The following is a 19,726-nucleotide window of genomic DNA, read 5'->3' as shown; positions in this document are numbered from 1 at the left end:
ACGGAGCTGACAGGAGAGGGTGCTAGCCCCAAGGAAGATGGCCAGAACGTGGAGTTCCAGGGATGGTTGGGGCCTCCTACCAGGACGAGCTCAGTTTTTGCGGGGTTCAGCTTTAGGTGGCTGCAGTGCATCCACTCCGCGATGGTCATCATGGTGGTCTGAAAGTTAGTGCGGGAGGAAGGGAGGGAGTCTATGGAAAAAATTAACTGAAGGTCATCAGCGTAATTAAATATAGTGACCGGGGAGTGACGAAGGGAAGCTAATAAGGGTTGGAGGTACAAATTAAAAAGGAGGGGAGAAAGTGCTGAGCCCTGAGGGACTCCACAAGGAAGGGGAGTGTAAGAGGCAGAGAAAGAGGATAAGTGAACGGACTGAGATCGTTGATAAAGAAATCATTTCCGCAGATGAAGTAATAGTAGAAGTAGAAGTAATAGAAGTAATATTTCCGCAGATGAAGTAAGCATTGTGTGAGGACATAAAACTACTGTTGTTAACCCCAGTAATGTTCAGTACCAGGGTACAGTCGGTCGACCCCACAGGAATTCTTCCAACACTGTTCACACACGTCTACTCGAGTTCTAGTAACAGCTATAACAGGAGGTCCATTACCCGTAGATGTTCGGGTGTTTGGGAAAACATAGCGCAAAGAAGAGTTTCCTCGGCGATACTCCTCCATTTCCCATATAGTTCCTTTAGCCTGTGGATCTCCTTCCTCATCAGGATAGCAGACTTTATTAAGATAAAAAAGTAGTCTTCCTACACCAACATCAGTATTAGCAACCTCTGAAGTCCACAGCAATGCGAACCAGGCTTGACAAGAACCATTGTGTGAGAATGGGAGAGGAATAAAAGGTGTTCCTCCCTTTTTCTGATGAGCTGGCATCATTCCACACACCCAACAGTTGGTGATGTTCGTAGCATTGTGGGTGTGGTGCAACATCTGAATGAATGTATTATTGAAGTAGGACATTCTATGCTGCTGCTCATGATAGGGAAGGGAGAAATAATGGTGCTCAATGGAGGCTGGAGTAGTGGCATTCAGCGTTTGTCGCACAGGAATATGTGAATGTAAATGTGTTGTATTTGTAAAGCGCACGGCTGCCCATGCGACGGGGCGTCCCGGCGCTGCACTCATACCGCTGTGGAACCCTTCCTGGCTTTTCCATGTGAAATGTCCACTCCTGGGCACCCCCAAGGTGAAGCCAGGCATCCAAGCGCTGCTGGGGTCGTTGTGGAGATTAAGCAAGCTATTGCCCAGAGTGACAGAGTGGGACCCATGATTAGACTAGGCACCGAGGCGAGAATTATCAGGTCCGGGGAGATTGAGTCCAAGAGCCGCCGAGACGGGAATTGAACCCTGGTCCTGGGCCAGACCTCCGCATCAGGGTCTGCCACTCTAACCATTGAGCCACTTCCTCTACAACCCAAGCTATTACTGCCATAATAATCACGATGAAAGTAAACCCAGCAATGAACATAGTCTTCTTGTCGCAGATTCTCGCAGCAGTCAATTTCATTTCCATAGGCATGTTCATCTTGACGTTGAAATAACAAAGCAGATGGAGCTCTAAAATTCTGGGCAGCCGTTGGTATCTTCACTGAGAGCTGAGACGGGTGTCACTAAGAAAAAGACCCCCCCTCGCCTGCTCAGTCTTTCACTAACCCAGAACGGTTGCTCAACCAGTCTTCTTCAGCAATGCAGTCTCTCCAGGGTCGCAGCTGATATCGAGATGCACCAGGGATCGTGTGTTCCAGGAAGACTTCCTCAGGTTCTTCAGGTGATATGGCTTGGCATCTCTCTGTGTTCAGGCTATCTCGATGGTCGGTGAGGGCAGTAGGCTCCACCATGGCAGATAGCACTCTTTTGCAGTGCGTGGAGTGAACCCAGTTTTTCCTATTGGTCACTCGGACTGCAGTTCCGGTCGCCAGAAGCACCAGCTCAGGGCTGCGCCACCTCGGTTCCAGGCTATTCGACCTCTGGAAAACTTTGACCATTACCTGGTCATCGGATTGTAGATTATGGCCTTCACCTTGCGACCTGTCAGGAAGAGCTTCTTGAACCTGTTGATGAATAGAAAGCAAGTTGTCAGTCAACTGAGACAGATAGTCACTCATCAAGACACAGGTACATCATGTATAGGGCGTGGCTTAGAAATCCCTTAAATGTTCACAGGCCTTCCAAATACCACCTCATACGGTGTAAGGCCAGATCATGTATGTGGCACTGATCTAATGGAAAGCAGAGCAAGGGTTAGCGCATCAGGCTATTTCAGGGATGTGGAGGCCTGTATTTTAGCCAACTTAAGCTTGAGGGTGGAATTGCACTGTTCCACTAACCCTGCTGATTGTGGGTAGAAAGCAGCATGGAACTTCTGCTTGATTCCCAATCCTTTCAAGACTTACTCAACAACTTGCCCAATGAAATGGAGTTCGTTGTCACTCCACAAGAGTCAGCAAACTCCGAATCTGGAGAATAACACCTTTGCTGTAGGAAGAGCTGCATTATCTTTTGTAGGGTACGCTACTATCCACTTACTGAAGGCACATACCACTACTAGTATATACTTTAAGTTGTTACAGCATTCAAGATGGATGTAATCCATTTGCAGAACCTCAAAAGGTACGGTTGGTTTGGCAAACCCTCCTGTTGGAGTTTGTGCTCCCTCTCCAGGATTATGCTGGAGACAAATCAGATAAGTTTGGACTATTTTTTTAGGTGTGCCGGCAATTTCTGGATGATCCCACACATGCATAAGTAACTTTGCTATTAAGGATGCTCCAACATGTGCCGGCCCCTGTGCCATGTGAATCATAGGGTGTAAGTAGGCTGTGGGCAATCTCCATTTGGCCATGTCTTTATTTCTCCAACAGCCCTCATCATGATACTGCTAACCTCGCAAAAGTTGGCACTCACAGTGCCAATGTCCTATCTCCTTACAATAAGCACACTGATCAGAATACAAAGTAGCTTGAGGGAAAGAGGGTGCACTAGGTTGATACATTGCACGTCCACCTCTACCACCACCTCTATAAGATGGACCATAAACCTGAGCTAACATCACCGTTGTTTTTAAATTATTAGGTTTCTTATCCTCCTTGCCTTTATCTTCCAATTCTTGACGTTCATAATACTGAGTCATAGTCAAAAGGGAAACAGGGGAAGACTTAGCCCATGTTTCTCGCTGGCCTTTAGGCAACTAGCTAATCCTGGAAACATGTTTGTGACAAATTTGTCAACGAACAGATGCTTGCCTGTGTCATCTGTCAATTACTGTCCACTAAAATCATGAAATGTCTCCTCAAAACATGTGAAGAAATCAGAAACTGACTCATCCCCCTTTTGCTTGCAGGATGCTAACATAGTCCAATCTTTCTTTTTTGGAGGTATAAGGGTTTTCAACCTAAATATGATAGCCTTTGGGAGGTCTAATATCTCTTGTTGTGGTTTCTGCGCGGGTGGCCTTTCTGCATCTTTTCTCTTTATTTCTGTCCAAATAGCTCCAATAGTTGTCTGATCATCTATTTTCCGAATCAATCTCCACATATCAGGGGGTAAGATAAGCCCAAAAAACATGTCAATATCAGGCAAAGTCATAGCGCAAGAACTAATAGCTCCTTCAACTTCCTCATAAAAAGCAGCCAGATTTTTTTGTGGTTCAGGCAAAGCAGCTTTAAGCGCCATGACATCCGCTCTACTCCAAGGAGTATAAACCCAATTCTGAACAAAATATACCTTCGCATCAGTGGAATCTTTATTGTTACTTGTTCCCACACCCCTAGGAGGGACATATAAAGGGACATATAAAGGCGCAGCTTCACGCATTGGTTTCCCATGAAGTACAATAGCCTCATCTGTCCCTGGAACTTCCTCCTGCGGCACAGGGCCTGAGCTGATTGTTCAGCTGTGGCAGCTGCCTTTTTCTCCTCTCGCAAATGGAATGCATCAGTTCATAGTTTAACCACACATCTAATTAAATCGGCCACCTGGGAAGGGAGAAAAAGACTGTCACTCAATTGTTAATGATCAGTTTTTATATCAACAGGCTCTAAGTCTGTGGAATGTTTCCTAAAATTTGCAATTACTGTGGCCATTGCTGAACATTTGCTATAAGGTCTGAAGCAAAGGTATCACCACCAGCTGCTTTACGAGGGGCAGATCTGGGAGAGGCCGCATGGACAGCGTTAAAAATTGAACGAGTGTGTCGTTAAGGGTCTACCTCTGTCCCTTTCTGACCTGGGGAAGATTTGTCATCATCAGAGGGAAAAGTATCTGGTGGCGGAGATCGATTTAACAAAATTGAATTGTCCTGTGGTTTATTAAGTAGAGGATAGAGAGGACGCCGGAAAAGAATATTGGCCATTTACCTGTAGACGGCGCTCCCTATCCTCTTTCTCTTTTATTTCCTTCATTTCTTGCACTTTCAGATGGATGTTTTTTCGTTGTTCTTTGTCTGCTAAAGCTTGCTCATTCCTCACTCTCATGTACTTCTTTCAACCACATTCGTACACAGTCAAACATATCTGGTCTACTCTTGCGCTTAAACACACATTGTTCCACATACTGAATTTTTCTAAGATCGAATGACCCATTTATTGGCCATCGTACATCAGGATCCTTTCTTGTATATTTATTCCATAGTGCACTATACATTATGGAAGAAATACAATTTTTAATGTACATATACCTATTTGGTGTCCCCTCGGGGGGGGAGGGGGAGCCAGATGATTTTGTTCTAAATCCATATTGGTACCTCCAAGAAAGCAACACATCCTTCGAAGCGTGCTTGTCAAAAATATTGTAGTATATATAATATTATAATAACAAAGTAGTACTTAACGCAAATATTTTAAATTCACAATTTAAAAATAAATCTCCACATTGCCTGCCTATATAAATTGCAATTGACCGGCAGTACAAAGGAGAACACACAGACTGCATGATCTATCTGGGGACTCAGAAGAACCGCATGTGAAATCCATCAGAGAGCTGCGTGAACGATTACCTGGTAAGCCCCTCACACAATGCAAACATACACATATATGACACTGTTTGGGGATCCATCATCTACAGCTGACATTAAATGACCAAACATCATGGTCCCCCCATTAAAGAAGTGGGGACGTGCACAAACGGGATGTGGTCTGACTTGAGGTACAATAATGCAATGACGAACTCAGAACAGAATGAACTACTGAGGGGAGGTGGGGGTGGGGTGGTACACATATAGCCTGGCCTTAGAACAGAGTCAAACCAGTCTCAACAGTCAGACCCACACCATTGCAGCCAGAGAGTTTCTGCCAAACTCCTAGTGCGTACTGCTTGGTGCCGATCTAAGTTGGAGTGTGTGCAACAACTAAGTTCAATTCAAGTCAAATGGAGATTTCACTATCTTGTCAACAACCTAATACCAGCCTGCATTAATTGAGAGTTGCGCTGGTGGCCCACCACAGCAGCAAGCCACTATAGCAACAACAAAGTATGACCCTGCAGGGTTACGGCATCACCAGCCACCGAAGCATCTAGCCCTATCAACAGTGCCAGCTTCTTAACTGATGTGTTCTCATTCCTTGAGAATCCCAGGCCCCACCAACTTGCCTTACCAGCACCACCTCATTGCTACAGGACCTCAGCAGTACGGCCTTACCACAGAAGGGCTTTATCAGTGTTGAGGTATGCATGATCTTCCTCCACTAACGCCTTATCACTGCTTTCGAATTCCAGGTAGTATTAGCTTTCCCCAACAATGCATTATCAATGCCACAATAACTACTAAAATGTCCACACTGTTGTTTTCTGATTTTATACTCATGACAGTGACATGTCTTATAAATAAAGTGATGTTTGTGGGATTACCAATCCATATCATGGTAAATCTCGAAAATGCCTCAATGGTAAGGAAAACTAGAAAATAGCAGACTGGGACCCATGTTAATGGATGCATGTATCCTTTCAGGTGCCAACAATCACGTGTGATATTGAGGGAAAAAACTGCCATTTGCATAATTTTTGAACACGCTTGCCGGGTGGACTTACCTGTCTGCTCCTCTCCTTTCTTTCCGGTCTTCACACGTTCCAAACAAACAACTGTGGAGATACCTTTGATGCACCGTAGAAGTTCCTCACGGGTTGGCTCGGATCCTCCACTGAGCCCTGGGACGGACCCAGAAGCAACCACAACAAACGCGGTACTGGTCAAAAACGTTGTCAGCGTCAAGTGTGACTAATATTGCTTGCACTTTCTCAACAAGGTGGACAATCCAGTGCATTACTGTACATTAAAAATGTGTTGGATTACAATAAGGAGTTATTGGATTAAATAGAACTGAGATTGGGTTGTTCTAATGAGCTGGCAATTTTTAAATGACTTAAGTCAGTAAAGGTATAAATACACCTGATAATCCTCAGAATCTACTACAGTCCTCATACCCTTCGTTCTGCAGCAGCTGTGTATCATAACAATGGTGGCAAACAGATAGGATCCCAGGTATTATGTGGACAGCATTACTAGCAGCACGTCTCACTTCATTAACACAGAAGGAGAGATGGTAGTATCATCTCAAGCACAGAACCTATTCTCACTCAGAAAGCAGGCACAAGGTGCAAGAAAGGTCCCCTCTAATATCTCTTGTGTCAGACTCTTGCTGAAAGCTGTCATGCTGTCAAGATTTGACCCCTCTATTGCCAAATCAACCAGCCTCTTAGCTGACAGCACAAAATATCTTTAAGTTTAGGGAACACTCATTTGACATCTCTTTCTACACAATCAGCAGTGAAATACCATGAATGAAAAGACATTATTTTGCTTTATTTCATTTAAAAAAACATAGATTTCTTATAAATATGTACAATCTAGTTATCATTCTGTGCATTGCTTAGCATCGGGATTGCTTTTTACTGGATCAAATTTTAGTTCATGTTAATGTGAACGTGAGTTGGGTTTGATCCTGGTACACGCCTCTGTAGTGTGTTTTTAAAGGCTCTTGGATGTCCATACATGGGCTGTGGTCGGATGTTTGTTTGTGCTTCATTAGTAGAAATTTAAAAGTGTCAGTGTTCAAATTCTTTATGCCACTAAAGGCTGTACAAGTCACTTATTCCTAAATATATAGATTTGAGTTTAATAAATGTTTCCTGTTAAAGTAAAGTGAGTTTAATCCTGGTACAGACTCCCGTTATTTTTGACCAATCATGTGTCTTATTCCTCACTTGCTTGGTGGTGTTGATTGTGTCGGTGGCAGGAAGAACTTCCCCGACTCAGCACTTCATTAAAATGAACTAGTGGAAGGCATTCGTTTCAACCATCTTCGGCTACTGAATATGTGCCTTTCCTTTCTTCTGATTTGCATATTATATTGGTGAGCTCATTCCTCTACGCGAGTCTAGACTACGCGAACACTGCGTATTTCATGGCTCCAGCAACACAAAAGCACATTTCAGATTTTTCAGGCTGCTGTGGTTTATCTTATTTGTGGTCTGAGGCAACCGCAAATGCATAACAAAGTTTATTGTTTGCACACGAGGCAGCACATACTTTGTAAGTCCATTCCAACACTTTCAGAGATTATACAATGAGGGTTCCTTTTTGCATGTATACACAAACCTGAATATCATTTGTGTCAAGACTCAATCGTTTGTGCTCCGCCTCTTCTGAATCCAGATTTCTTTTCCAGTGCCAAGGATCCAGAAATGTATAGCAGGAACCCGACAGTTCAGGATTCTAGCTCTTCAGAGTTGTAACACTTTACTGCTCAAGATTCAATCTCTCCCTAGCTGTCAAGCTTTCAGAAACCTAATGAGAACTAAACTTTTCAACAGCCCTTTCTCCTATCAATAATTTTGCTATGATGCACCAGTTCTGTTCGTTCACCAGTTCGGATTTGGATGAATGTTTCTCTGTAAGAAAAGAAACTTTAAAAATACTAATTGTGAATCATTTACATAGTGGTAAGCCTGAAAATCTCCTAAGGATCCAGCTCTATGTTGTACACCTATGGCTCGTGCATTAAAAGATGCATGTGATGATGGAAATGAGCATCACTTCTGCATTATGGGTGGGAAGACACGTGTGGCACTGCCACAGGGTTCCTCATTGCATCCCATCCTCTTCAATGTCTACACTGCTCCAATGGCCTCCATCATAAGGCTCTACAGCCTCATCGTCTTTATTTGCAGATGACATGCAACTCATGCTCTTCCTCTCAGAAGAAACACCAATCACACAATTGCCCTTCCTCGTGTGCATTTCCAACATAGCATAAAGGATGAAAAGAAGCTACCTCAAGTTTCACTTCTCCTGCTTTTGGACAATGTTCTCTAGATGCTGCCACAGAACCAGCAATGTTCAGCAAAATGACCTAACACCAGTTATGAACTTCTACCAGTATGTGCTTGTTAAATTAGTTTTATTGTGTTGGGCTTAAGGATTTATTAACTAATCCCTTAAACTAGCTTTCAAATGATCCCTTTTAGTCCAAGCATTGTTCACATTGTTGCTTTTACAGGCAGCATGATCAGGTGTACTTGGGTGTTTTGCTTTCTAACTATACCTTAATAAAAATAAAAAAACAATGGTTATTTTCGTTTAGTTTACATTGTGCTCATCTCCCAGTATGTTTTGCTGGTATTTTGTATTTTTTCCTAGGTTTAAAGAAATGAACAATCACTGAGAACAGACACGTTTATAATTTTACAAATATCTGTTTTTTTCTTCTTTCCTACTAATCCAGTCTTTTATCACCTACTTTTTCTAATCTGGTATACGAAGATTCCATATAATTGTAATTTTATTATTTTGAGTAATTCCTTCATCTCAAAAGAACTGCACTTTTTTATTCCTGAGTATGTCCACAGACTTAAATGTCCATGTACTTAAATGTTTGCGGATTTGCTGCACCTCTAGGATTATTTCTGTGCACGTTTCATTAAGGTGAGTTTTTGCTTATGGTATTCAAATGATTATAGGGGTGATAATCAGAAAAAGGTCTTCACTTGTTCGATGTACTTGAATGTTATTCCCTTGGGTGTGTTTGCTGAAGGCTTATGTAGTAGTGATGACTAACTAAAGCTCTTCACACATTCACTGCACTTGAATAGTTTTTCCTGTGTGCATACACTTACACTGGTGCTTTGTAGGTGTGAAAATCATCAAAAGCTCTTCAAGCATTGGCTGCACGTGAGTGAGTTTTCCTCTGTGTGTATTCACTGATGTCTTTGTAGGTTTCATAATCGACAAAAGGTCCGCTCATATTGACTGCACTTGGCTTTTCCTCTGTATGTGTTTGCTGATGATTCATTAATGTAGAGGATTTACTATAACTAATTTCACATTCACTGCGCTGATATGGTCTTTCCCCAGTGTGAGTTCTCTGATGCCGTTTTAGGTTTGTTGATTGACTAAAGCTCTTCTCACATTCACTGCATTTGAATGGCTTTTCCCAGGAATGTGTTCGCTGATGAATCCTTAATGTTGATAAGTAACTGAAACAACTTCCACATTCACTACACTGATATGGTCTTTCCCCAGTGTGAGTTCTCTGATGCTGTATTAGGTGTGATGATTGACTAAAGCACTTTGCACATTCATTGCACTTGAATGGCTTCTCCCCTGTGTGCGTTCTCTGATGAATCCTGAGATATGAGGAGTCCCTAAAACTACTTCCACATTCACAGCACTTGAATGGCTTCTCTCCTGTGTGTGTTCTCTGATGAATCTTTAGCTTTGAGGAGTCCCTAAAACTACTTCCACATTCACAGCACTTGAATGGCTTCTCCCCCGTGTGTGTTCTCTGATGAATCTTTAGCTTTGAGGAGTCCCTAAAACTACTTCCACATTCACAGCACTTGAATGGCTTCTCCCCCGTGTGTGTTCTCTGATGAATCTTTAGCTTTGAGGAGTCCCTAAAACTACTTCCACATTCACAGCACTTGAATGGTTTTTCCCCTGTGTGTGTTTGCTCATGGCGTTGTAGGTGTGATAACTGACTAAAGCACTTCACACATTCACTGCACTTGAATGGCTTCTCCCCTGTGTGCGTTCTCTGATGAATCTTTAGCTTTGACAAGTCCCTAAACAGTCTTTCACATTCATTGCAACTGTATGGTTTTTCCTCTATGTGTGTTCGCATATGATTTATTAATGTTGTGGATTCTCTAAAACTACAACCACAATCAGTGCATTTAAATGGTTTTTCCTCTGTGTGTGTTTGCTGATGATTCATTAATGTAGAGGATTTACTATTACTACTTTCACATTCACTGCGCTGATATGGTCTTTCCCCAGTGTGAGTTCTCTGATGCCGTTTTAGGTGTGTTGATTGACTAAAGCTCTTCTCACATTCACTGCATTTGAATGGCTTTTCCAAGGAATGTGTTCGCTGATGAATCCTTAATATTGATAAGTAACTGAAACGACTTCCACATTCACTGCACTGATATGGTCTTTCCCCAGTGTGAGTTCTCTGATGATGTATTAGGTGTGATGATCGACTATAGCACTTTGCACATTCATTGCACTTGAATGGCTTCTCCCCTGTGTGTGTTCTCTGATGAATCTTTAGCTTTGAGGAGTCCCTAAAACTACTTCCACATTCACAGCACTTGAATGGCTTCTCCCCTGTGTGTGTTCGCTGATGAATCTTTAGCTTGGAGGAGTCCCTAAAACTACTTCCACATTCACAGCATTTGAATGGCTTCTCTCCTGTGTGTGTTCTCTGATGAATCTTTAGCTTTGAGGAGTCTCTAAAACTACTTCCACATTCACAGCACTTGAATGGCTTCTCCCCCGTGTGTGTTCTCTGATGAATCTTTAGCTTTGAGGAGTCCCTAAAACTACTTCCACATTCACAGCACTTGAATGGTTTTTTCCCTGTGTGTGTTTGCTCATGGCGCTGTAGGTGTGATAACTGACTAAAGCACTTCACACATTCATGGCACTTGAATGGCTTCTCCCCTGTGTGCCTTCTCTGATGAATCTTTAGCTTTGACAAGTCCCTAAACAGACTCCCACATTCATTGCAACTGTATGGTTTTTCCTCTGTGTGTGTTTGCATATGATTTATTAATGTTGTGGATTCTCTAAAACTACAACCACAATCCGTGCATTTATATGGTTTTTCCTGTGTGTGTGTTTGCTGATGATTCATTAATGTAGAGGATTTACTATTACTACTTTCACATTCACTGCGCTGATATGGTCTTTCCCCAGTGTGAGTTCTCTGATGCCGTTTTAGGTGTGTTGATTGACTAAAGCTCTTCTCACATTCACTGCATTTGAATGGCTTTTCCAAGGAATGTGTTCGCTGATGAATCCTTAATATTGATAAGTAACTGAAACGACTTCCACATTCACTGCACTGATATGGTCTTTCCCCAGTGTGAGTTCTCTGATGATGTATTAGGTGTGATGATCGACTATAGCACTTTGCACATTCATTGCACTTGAATGGCTTCTCCCCTGTGTGTGTTCTCTGATGAATCTTTAGCTTTGAGGAGTACCTAAAACTACTTCCACATTCACTGCACTTGAATGGCTTCTCCCCTGTGTGCGTTCTCTGATGAATCTTTAGCTTTGACGAGTCCCTAAAGAGACTTCCACATTCATTGCAACTGTATGGTTTTTCCTCTGTGTGTGTTCGCATATGATTTATTAATGCTGTGGATTCTCTAAAACTACAACCACAATCAGTGCATTTATATGGTTTTTCCTGTGTGTGTGTTTGCTGATGATTCATTAATGTAGAGGATTTACTATTACTACTTTCACATTCACTGTGCTGATATGGTCTTTCCCCAGTGTGAGTTCTCTGATGCCGTTTTAGGTGTGTTGATTGACTAAAGCTCTTCTCACATTCACTGCATTTGAATGGCTTTTCCAAGGAATGTGTTCGCTGATGAATCCTTAATATTGATAAGTAACTGAAACGACTTCCACATTCACTGCACTGATATGGTCTTTCCCCAGTGTGAGTTCTCTGATGATGTATTAGGTGTGATGATCGACTATAGCACTTTGCACATTCATTGCACTTGAATGGCTTCTCCCCTGTGTGTGTTCTCTGATGAATCTTTAGATTTGAGGAGTACCTAAAACTACTTCCACATTCACTGCACTTGAATGGCTTCTCCCCTGTGTGCGTTCTCTGATGAATCTTTAGCTTTGACGAGTCCCTAAAGAGACTTCCACATTCATTGCAACTGCATGGTTTTTCCTCTGTGTGTGTTCGCATATGATTTATTAATGCTGTGGATTCTCTAAAACTACAACCACAATCAGTGCATTTAAATGGTTTTTCCTCTGTGTGTGTTTGCTGATGAATCCTGAGTTTTGCCGATTCAGTAAAACTACTACCACATTCATTGCAATGGTATGGTTTTTCCCCCGTATTTACTCGTTGATGGCGTTGCAGGTGTGATAACTGACTAAAGCTCTTCAAACACTCAATGCATATGAAAGGTTTTTCTCCTGTGTGTATTCGCTGATGTTTCCTTAATGTTGACAATTGACTAAAACTACTTCCACAATCACTGCACTGATATGGTCTTTCCCCAGTGTGAGTTCTCTGATGATGTATTAGGTGTGATGATCGACTATAGCACTTTGCACATTCATTGCACTTGAATGGCTTCTCCCCTGTGTGTGTTCTCTGATGAATCTTTAGCTTTGAGGAGTCCCTAAAACTACTTCCACATTCACAGCACTTGAATGGCTTCTCCCCTGTGTGTGTTCGCTGATGAATCTTTAGCTTGGAGGAGTCCCTAAAACTACTTCCACATTCACAGCATTTGAATGGCTTCTCTCCTGTGTGTGTTCTCTGATGAATCTTTAGCTTTGAGGAGTCTCTAAAACTACTTCCACATTCACAGCACTTGAATGGCTTCTCCCCCGTGTGTGTTCTCTGATGAATCTTTAGCTTTGAGGAGTCCCTAAAACTACTTCCACATTCACAGCACTTGAATGGTTTTTTCCCTGTGTGTGTTTGCTCATGGCGCTGTAGGTGTGATAACTGACTAAAGCACTTCACACATTCATGGCACTTGAATGGCTTCTCCCCTGTGTGCCTTCTCTGATGAATCTTTAGCTTTGACAAGTCCCTAAACAGACTCCCACATTCATTGCAACTGTATGGTTTTTCCTCTGTGTGTGTTTGCATATGATTTATTAATGTTGTGGATTCTCTAAAACTACAACCACAATCCGTGCATTTATATGGTTTTTCCTGTGTGTGTGTTTGCTGATGATTCATTAATGTAGAGGATTTACTATTACTACTTTCACATTCACTGCGCTGATATGGTCTTTCCCCAGTGTGAGTTCTCTGATGCCGTTTTAGGTGTGTTGATTGACTAAAGCTCTTCTCACATTCACTGCATTTGAATGGCTTTTCCAAGGAATGTGTTCGCTGATGAATCCTTAATATTGATAAGTAACTGAAACGACTTCCACATTCACTGCACTGATATGGTCTTTCCCCAGTGTGAGTTCTCTGATGATGTATTAGGTGTGATGATCGACTATAGCACTTTGCACATTCATTGCACTTGAATGGCTTCTCCCCTGTGTGTGTTCTCTGATGAATCTTTAGCTTTGAGGAGTACCTAAAACTACTTCCACATTCACTGCACTTGAATGGCTTCTCCCCTGTGTGCGTTCTCTGATGAATCTTTAGCTTTGACGAGTCCCTAAAGAGACTTCCACATTCATTGCAACTGTATGGTTTTTCCTCTGTGTGTGTTCGCATATGATTTATTAATGCTGTGGATTCTCTAAAACTACAACCACAATCAGTGCATTTATATGGTTTTTCCTGTGTGTGTGTTTGCTGATGATTCATTAATGTAGAGGATTTACTATTACTACTTTCACATTCACTGCGCTGATATGGTCTTTCCCCAGTGTGAGTTCTCTGATGCCGTTTTAGGTGTGTTGATTGACTAAAGCTCTTCTCACATTCACTGCATTTGAATGGCTTTTCCAAGGAATGTGTTCGCTGATGAATCCTTAATATTGATAAGTAACTGAAACGACTTCCACATTCACTGCACTGATATGGTCTTTCCCCAGTGTGAGTTCTCTGATGATGTATTAGGTGTGATGATCGACTATAGCACTTTGCACATTCATTGCACTTGAATGGCTTCTCCCCTGTGTGTGTTCTCTGATGAATCTTTAGATTTGAGGAGTACCTAAAACTACTTCCACATTCACTGCACTTGAATGGCTTCTCCCCTGTGTGCGTTCTCTGATGAATCTTTAGCTTTGACGAGTCCCTAAAGAGACTTCCACATTCATTGCAACTGCATGGTTTTTCCTCTGTGTGTGTTCGCATATGATTTATTAATGCTGTGGATTCTCTAAAACTACAACCACAATCAGTGCATTTAAATGGTTTTTCCTCTGTGTGTGTTTGCTGATGAATCCTGAGTTTTGCCGATTCAGTAAAACTACTACCACATTCATTGCAATGGTATGGTTTTTCCCCCGTATTTACTCGTTGATGGCGTTGCAGGTGTGATAACTGACTAAAGCTCTTCAAACACTCAATGCATATGAAAGGTTTTTCTCCTGTGTGTATTCGCTGATGTTTCCTTAATGTTGACAATTGACTAAAACTACTTCCACAATCATTGCAGTGATACGGCTTTTCCCCGGTGTGTATTCTCCGATGCTGTTGTAGGGTTGGTAAGCTACTAAAACTCTTCTCACATTCACAGCACTTGAATGGCTTCTCCCCTGTGTGTGTTCTCTGATGAATACTTAGCTTTGAGGAGTCACTAAAACTACTTTCACATTCATTACAATGGTAAGATTTTTCCCTTGTGTGTTTTTGTAAAGGTCTTTGTAGGCCTGATAATTGAATGAAGCTCTTCACACAATCACTACAGTTGGATGATTTTTCATCTGTGTGCGTTTGCTGACAGCACTTTAGTAGTGATGACAAACTAAAGCTTTCACTGCATGCGTGTGATTTTTCTTTCTTTGGGTCAGGTATATATTTTTCTTCATCCCTTGACTGCGTTTCTGGATGGGCCAACATGGTTGATAAAGCACTTGTGTTAGTCTCACATTCCCTGCAAGTGTGTGATATTTCAGACATTTTCTTTCGATTTAACAATAAAGTTCAATTATACTAAATACCCTTCTTAGTGGGCGATTGTGTCTTTAGATTCAATAATGGTGTTGCGTGCTTCTGGAGAAAGATTAATCCTACTGATCACAGCAAATTGAGAAAAAGTTTGTATTTTAGATAGCAGAACTTGTCTTTCCTTCACCTTTCAGTTGTCTGGCTCCACTCCATTGTGCTTTTCTTTGGTTGCTGTCGTTTACCTAGAAAGTGTTTACAGTACACCTACAGCACTGAATAGTGGGTTCCTTTAATTGTGCACAGTAAACCATTGCTGTAGCCACATCCTACAGATCCCAGGGTGAAATGCTGTTATTGGACTTGTTCATACAGGAGGTAGTTTGCCATAATTCTCTAGAGTTCTTTTCTACGTCTTGTGGCGTAGAGGTGCACAGCTCCGACTCTTACATCCACTGAACTGCCCTTGACTGCTTCTTCCAGGATCTGTCAGTTTTTGCTTGGGGTCCTCTGACTCTGATGTGAAGGCTTTCTGTAATATTGGCGCTTATTAACTCTGACTGTTTTTGCAGATTTACAGACTTCTCTTCTTTATTCATAAACATTTTGTGCACTGAAGGCTTTTTTCTGTTGAATGTAAAGAAATTCTAAATTACTAAGTGGAAAGATAATGCAATTTGCATGCACAATATTTAACTGCCCATAAAAACATCTCTACTATAAACAGATATTTCAAGAAAAGGTCAGTTGGACATGTCACAACTTATTTATTTCAGAAAAGGTGTTGATTTACCAGTGTTCAAAGAGTAAAATAGTAAAGAAAGAACACTTGCATAGCATTTGCATAATAGTTACAGCTCTATGTAGCTGCATATAGTCAAGATTTTGTTAAAACAAAAACAGCGATTGGAGTAAGAGATGGACAGGAAGACCCAAGGCAGCAGGATGCACCTCACAGTGTTGTGGCATTCACCAACATTGTTGTACATGGAGCTGCCTGGCTTCATTGCCTGCCCCTACAATATGCTGTAGGGCATTGGTTCGTTGATATTTTATTTTATGGTGTAACGTACCTGGTCTGGAAACTGATAATGCGGACCACTGAAGGTGAAAATGGTATTGATCAAATGATTTTGGCGAGCGGGTAATTCATTTGAGGTTGAGCAATTGCTGACACCCAATGGTTGTGGAAGTCCAATGTGCTGATTAGTTGACAAAAATAAAACAAATGTATCCTTTTTGCTTAACCAAGAAAGGCAGATGAGTTAAGCAGCATGAATAAATAGAAGCTGGCATGGCCAGAGTTGTCCAAGGTAAATGGTGTTGTCAGAGGAGCAGATAAACTGATGGTGCCAAATTGTAGGGTGAAGTTGATGGATTTGTTACATGAGGGACATGGTGCACTGACGGTGCATGAATTTCACCAAGCAGCATACAGGGCCAAATAAGTTTGCACTTTAGCTTTGCATCTAACTTTATGGCATTCTTATAATGTTTCTGGGTAAGTTAATTTGTGGCACGTAGCACTAGTTTCCCTGTTGCCTGTGAAAACTGATCAAACTACAAGAGATAAAGCAGATAAGCTACACGATGTGTGGCCAAAGGCAGCAGCTCTCAGACGCTGAACTCCATGAGCAACACCAGTCTGATCAAAGGTCAGACTTATTGTCTTCTTTAAAATTACTGATCTTTATACTCCAAACTCCAATAATCCCTTCCAGTTCTATATCTGTCTGATTCAGAAATATGATTGATTTTGATTAGAAAGACCCATGTTCTCCATAAGAAGGGCCTTAATTCCACAGGAGGTATTGATAATGCAATCAAGAGGGTATGCATGGATAATAACTAAGATGGTGGGTTGAAGACAAAAAGACCTTGTCGAGAGCCATTACTGAGGGGGAGATTAGAGTTCAGCTAAAAAAGATGAGTAGGAATAAAGCTCCAGGCCCAGATGGCCTGCCAATGGAGATCTACAAAGACAACGAGGATAAGATTATTTCACACCTATTATCCCTTTTCAACAATATTTATCATCAAAGAGGGGATATTCCATCCTCTTGGTTTGAGGCCACCATTACCTTGATAGCGAAACCAAACAAGGACCCAAAGAATATAGAGTCATACAGACCCATATCTCTTTTAAATTCGGACCTTAAAATATTCTCGGGGATTTTGGCTGAGAGACTTTCTAGAGTCATTAAAACTGTTATTCGCCCTGACCAAAGGGGTTTCATTCCAGGACGACAACTGAATGAGTTGACCTTTCAGGTCATTGGTGCAATTGATTATGCTGAAGCAAAGGGATTGCCACTTACCATCGTGGCAATAGATGCCGCGAAGGCTTTTGATCAAGTTAACTGGGAGTTTTTGTGGGACACCCTAACAAGGTTTGGTTTTCCACTACCCTTCATTCAGGCTGTTAAAAATTAATATGGGCACCCACAAGCTAAGGTTTTAATTAATGGGGTTTTGTCAGATTGGTTTGAGATATCGAGGGGGACAAGGCAGGGTTGCCCCCTGTCTCCTCTCCTTTTTGATCTATATATTGAGCCTTTTGTGACAGTGATACGATCTGACCCAACAATTTCTCCCTTTAATATGGGTGGGCTGGAGTTAAAGACGGCTTTGTATGCTGACGATCTGTTGTTATACACCATTAACCCATTAGATGCTATTCCGAAGTTATTTAATCTGGCAGAGGAATATGGAGCAGTCTCAGGTTACGGTATTAACAAAAATAAAACAGACATCATGAGCTGGAATAGTCCGGTCTCTATACCAGATACAAAAACAAAGATCAGGTACCTAGGTATACACATTACTCAAAAACTACAAGATACACCCAAAGTTTCCTGGCAGATCGTGGTAAAAGAGATAACTAAACTCCTTCAAAGATGGTCCAATATTCCTCTTAGTATTTATGGAAGAGTTAATTTAATTAAAATGATAGTATTACCTAAAGTGACTTTTCTATTTAATAGCATCCCACTGACATTTCATAATAAAGATATTTCACATCTTCAGGGAAAAATTAGCTCATTCATTTGGGCATCCAAGTCACCAAGAATTGCATGGAAGAAGCTGAGGAGGGGGCTAAAAATAGGAGGACTGGCTCTCCCAGATTTGCTTTTTTACTGTTACGCATTTCAGTTAAAAAATGTTAGACTCCTGGCTAATAAGTTAGACTCATCATCACATGGTCGTTTGTTTCAAGCTTTGTTATCCAATTTTCCTAAGGGTCTTGAATTTTTTGTGTTTAAATTCGGCGCCCAAAAATTCTACAAAAAAGTCTGCCTTAAAATTCTACTAACAGCTTTAAAACTATGGCAAACATTCTGCAAAATATGGAAAATCCCCTATTATAACTTTTTGGCACCCATTTGGGACTCCCCCGGAACCCCGGAATGCCTATTAGACCGACTCTCTCTTCCCTTGAGAGAGGCCGGTTTAAAAAGATGGGGGGCATGACAAAAATCGAATTAGTAGAACTGGAGCTATTGAACGTTAAAGTGTTTAGAGTAAATGGTGCCAAAAGAGTAAAGTACTTGCTGAAGTGGTCTGGTCACGGAAGATCGGGACACAGTAACATGTTCTGGCTGACCACTACAGAGTGTGTGTCAGCTACAGGGACTCAGTTATGCTTGCTGAACAGAGTACTTTAAATCCACTTAGCGGAGCCTTGTGTGGATCCGCGTAGAAGACGAGTCGTGCAGCTGAGGCAGTGCATCGGAACGGAGATGTGGGGTGCCTGCAGTGTGAGGTCCTGTTGCGTTATCATCAATTGTATACAAAAGATTGGTGGTAGTGTTTCTCTAAAAGAGAAAGCGTCCGCACATCATGTAGGTACTTATTCTCACTCAAACAATTTTACGTGAAGTATCAGTAAAGCACGACCCTAAGGTCCAGATCTACCCACCCGTATTGTAGTCTAGTGTGCAAAGTATAATTCACAGTCAAGATGGATATCTTTAATAGTGGTCTTGATCAATTAGGGAGACTTGCTGCGTGGAGATTGTTCAAATATTCCCACAGTCTTGTTCATGGACCTTGATAAGTCTCATGTAAACTGGCATCAGGGGAGAACCTCCACTGCTAGCAGCTACCGGGAAGTAGTTGATTTATCAGCTTTATCCGAATTAATACCTTAGAATAAATACATCAACATTTTGTAATGATAATAACCTAGAGAGTGCTTGATTGACCTGGTTTTTCTGCGTTATCATCAATGACGGCGTGCAATGTGAAGTCCAAGTCCGAGATGCACTGCGCAACTGGGGAGATGCATCAGTTCAGAGGGGCTGTGGGGCTGCAATGCGGAGTCCATTGCTGAGGCTGACGTCGACGGGGAATGTGAGGACCTGTGCTGGGGCTGTGTCACACAGCAGCAGTTCTGATGCAGTCTCGGGCTTTGATGCAGTTTTTTTGCAGTGGTTCCGATCCATGTAGTGCGGTGATGGATTGGCTCTGCTTGGGTTTGCGCCGCACAGCAGAGATGTGTAGGTTCTTCTGGATCCACAGAGGCTAGAAGAGTACCTTAGGCCCACTTCGAAGTGTCCTGGACTTGGTTGACACAACTTGGCAGGAAAGAATCACAGATGGTAGAGTCCAAGTGCAGATGCAAGGTTGGGTTGTTGGAAGCATGTTG

General features: G+C 41.9%; 1 protein-coding gene across 3 annotated transcripts in view; it reads right to left on the bottom strand.

Annotated features, from left to right (window-relative positions):
- Positions 1-446: 446 nt before the first annotated feature.
- Positions 447-19,726, bottom strand: part of LOC144805477 (uncharacterized) — an 87,203-nt gene continuing 67,923 nt past the window's right edge. Inside the window, exon 2 of one of the 3 annotated variants that reach the window (XR_013605526.1) lies at positions 447-2,061. Coding sequence is in view for 2 of the 3 variants with exons in the window: in XM_078672023.1 (XP_078528149.1) it covers positions 9,157-15,093 (5,937 nt within the window). In the remaining variant the exon portion in view is untranslated. Of the gene's footprint in view, positions 2,062-6,785; positions 15,706-19,726 lie in introns of those variants that run through there. The other 2 variants (XM_078672023.1, XM_078672024.1) reach the window with 2 other exon arrangements.

Source organism: Lissotriton helveticus (genome assembly GCF_964261635.1).
Source record: "Lissotriton helveticus chromosome 1_1 unlocalized genomic scaffold, aLisHel1.1 SUPER_1_unloc_11, whole genome shotgun sequence".
In the NCBI taxonomy this organism is placed as follows: domain Eukaryota; kingdom Metazoa; phylum Chordata; class Amphibia; order Caudata; family Salamandridae; genus Lissotriton; species Lissotriton helveticus.
The sequence above is the reverse complement of the archived record's forward strand: the minus strand, read 5'-3'. Positions and strand labels throughout refer to the sequence as shown.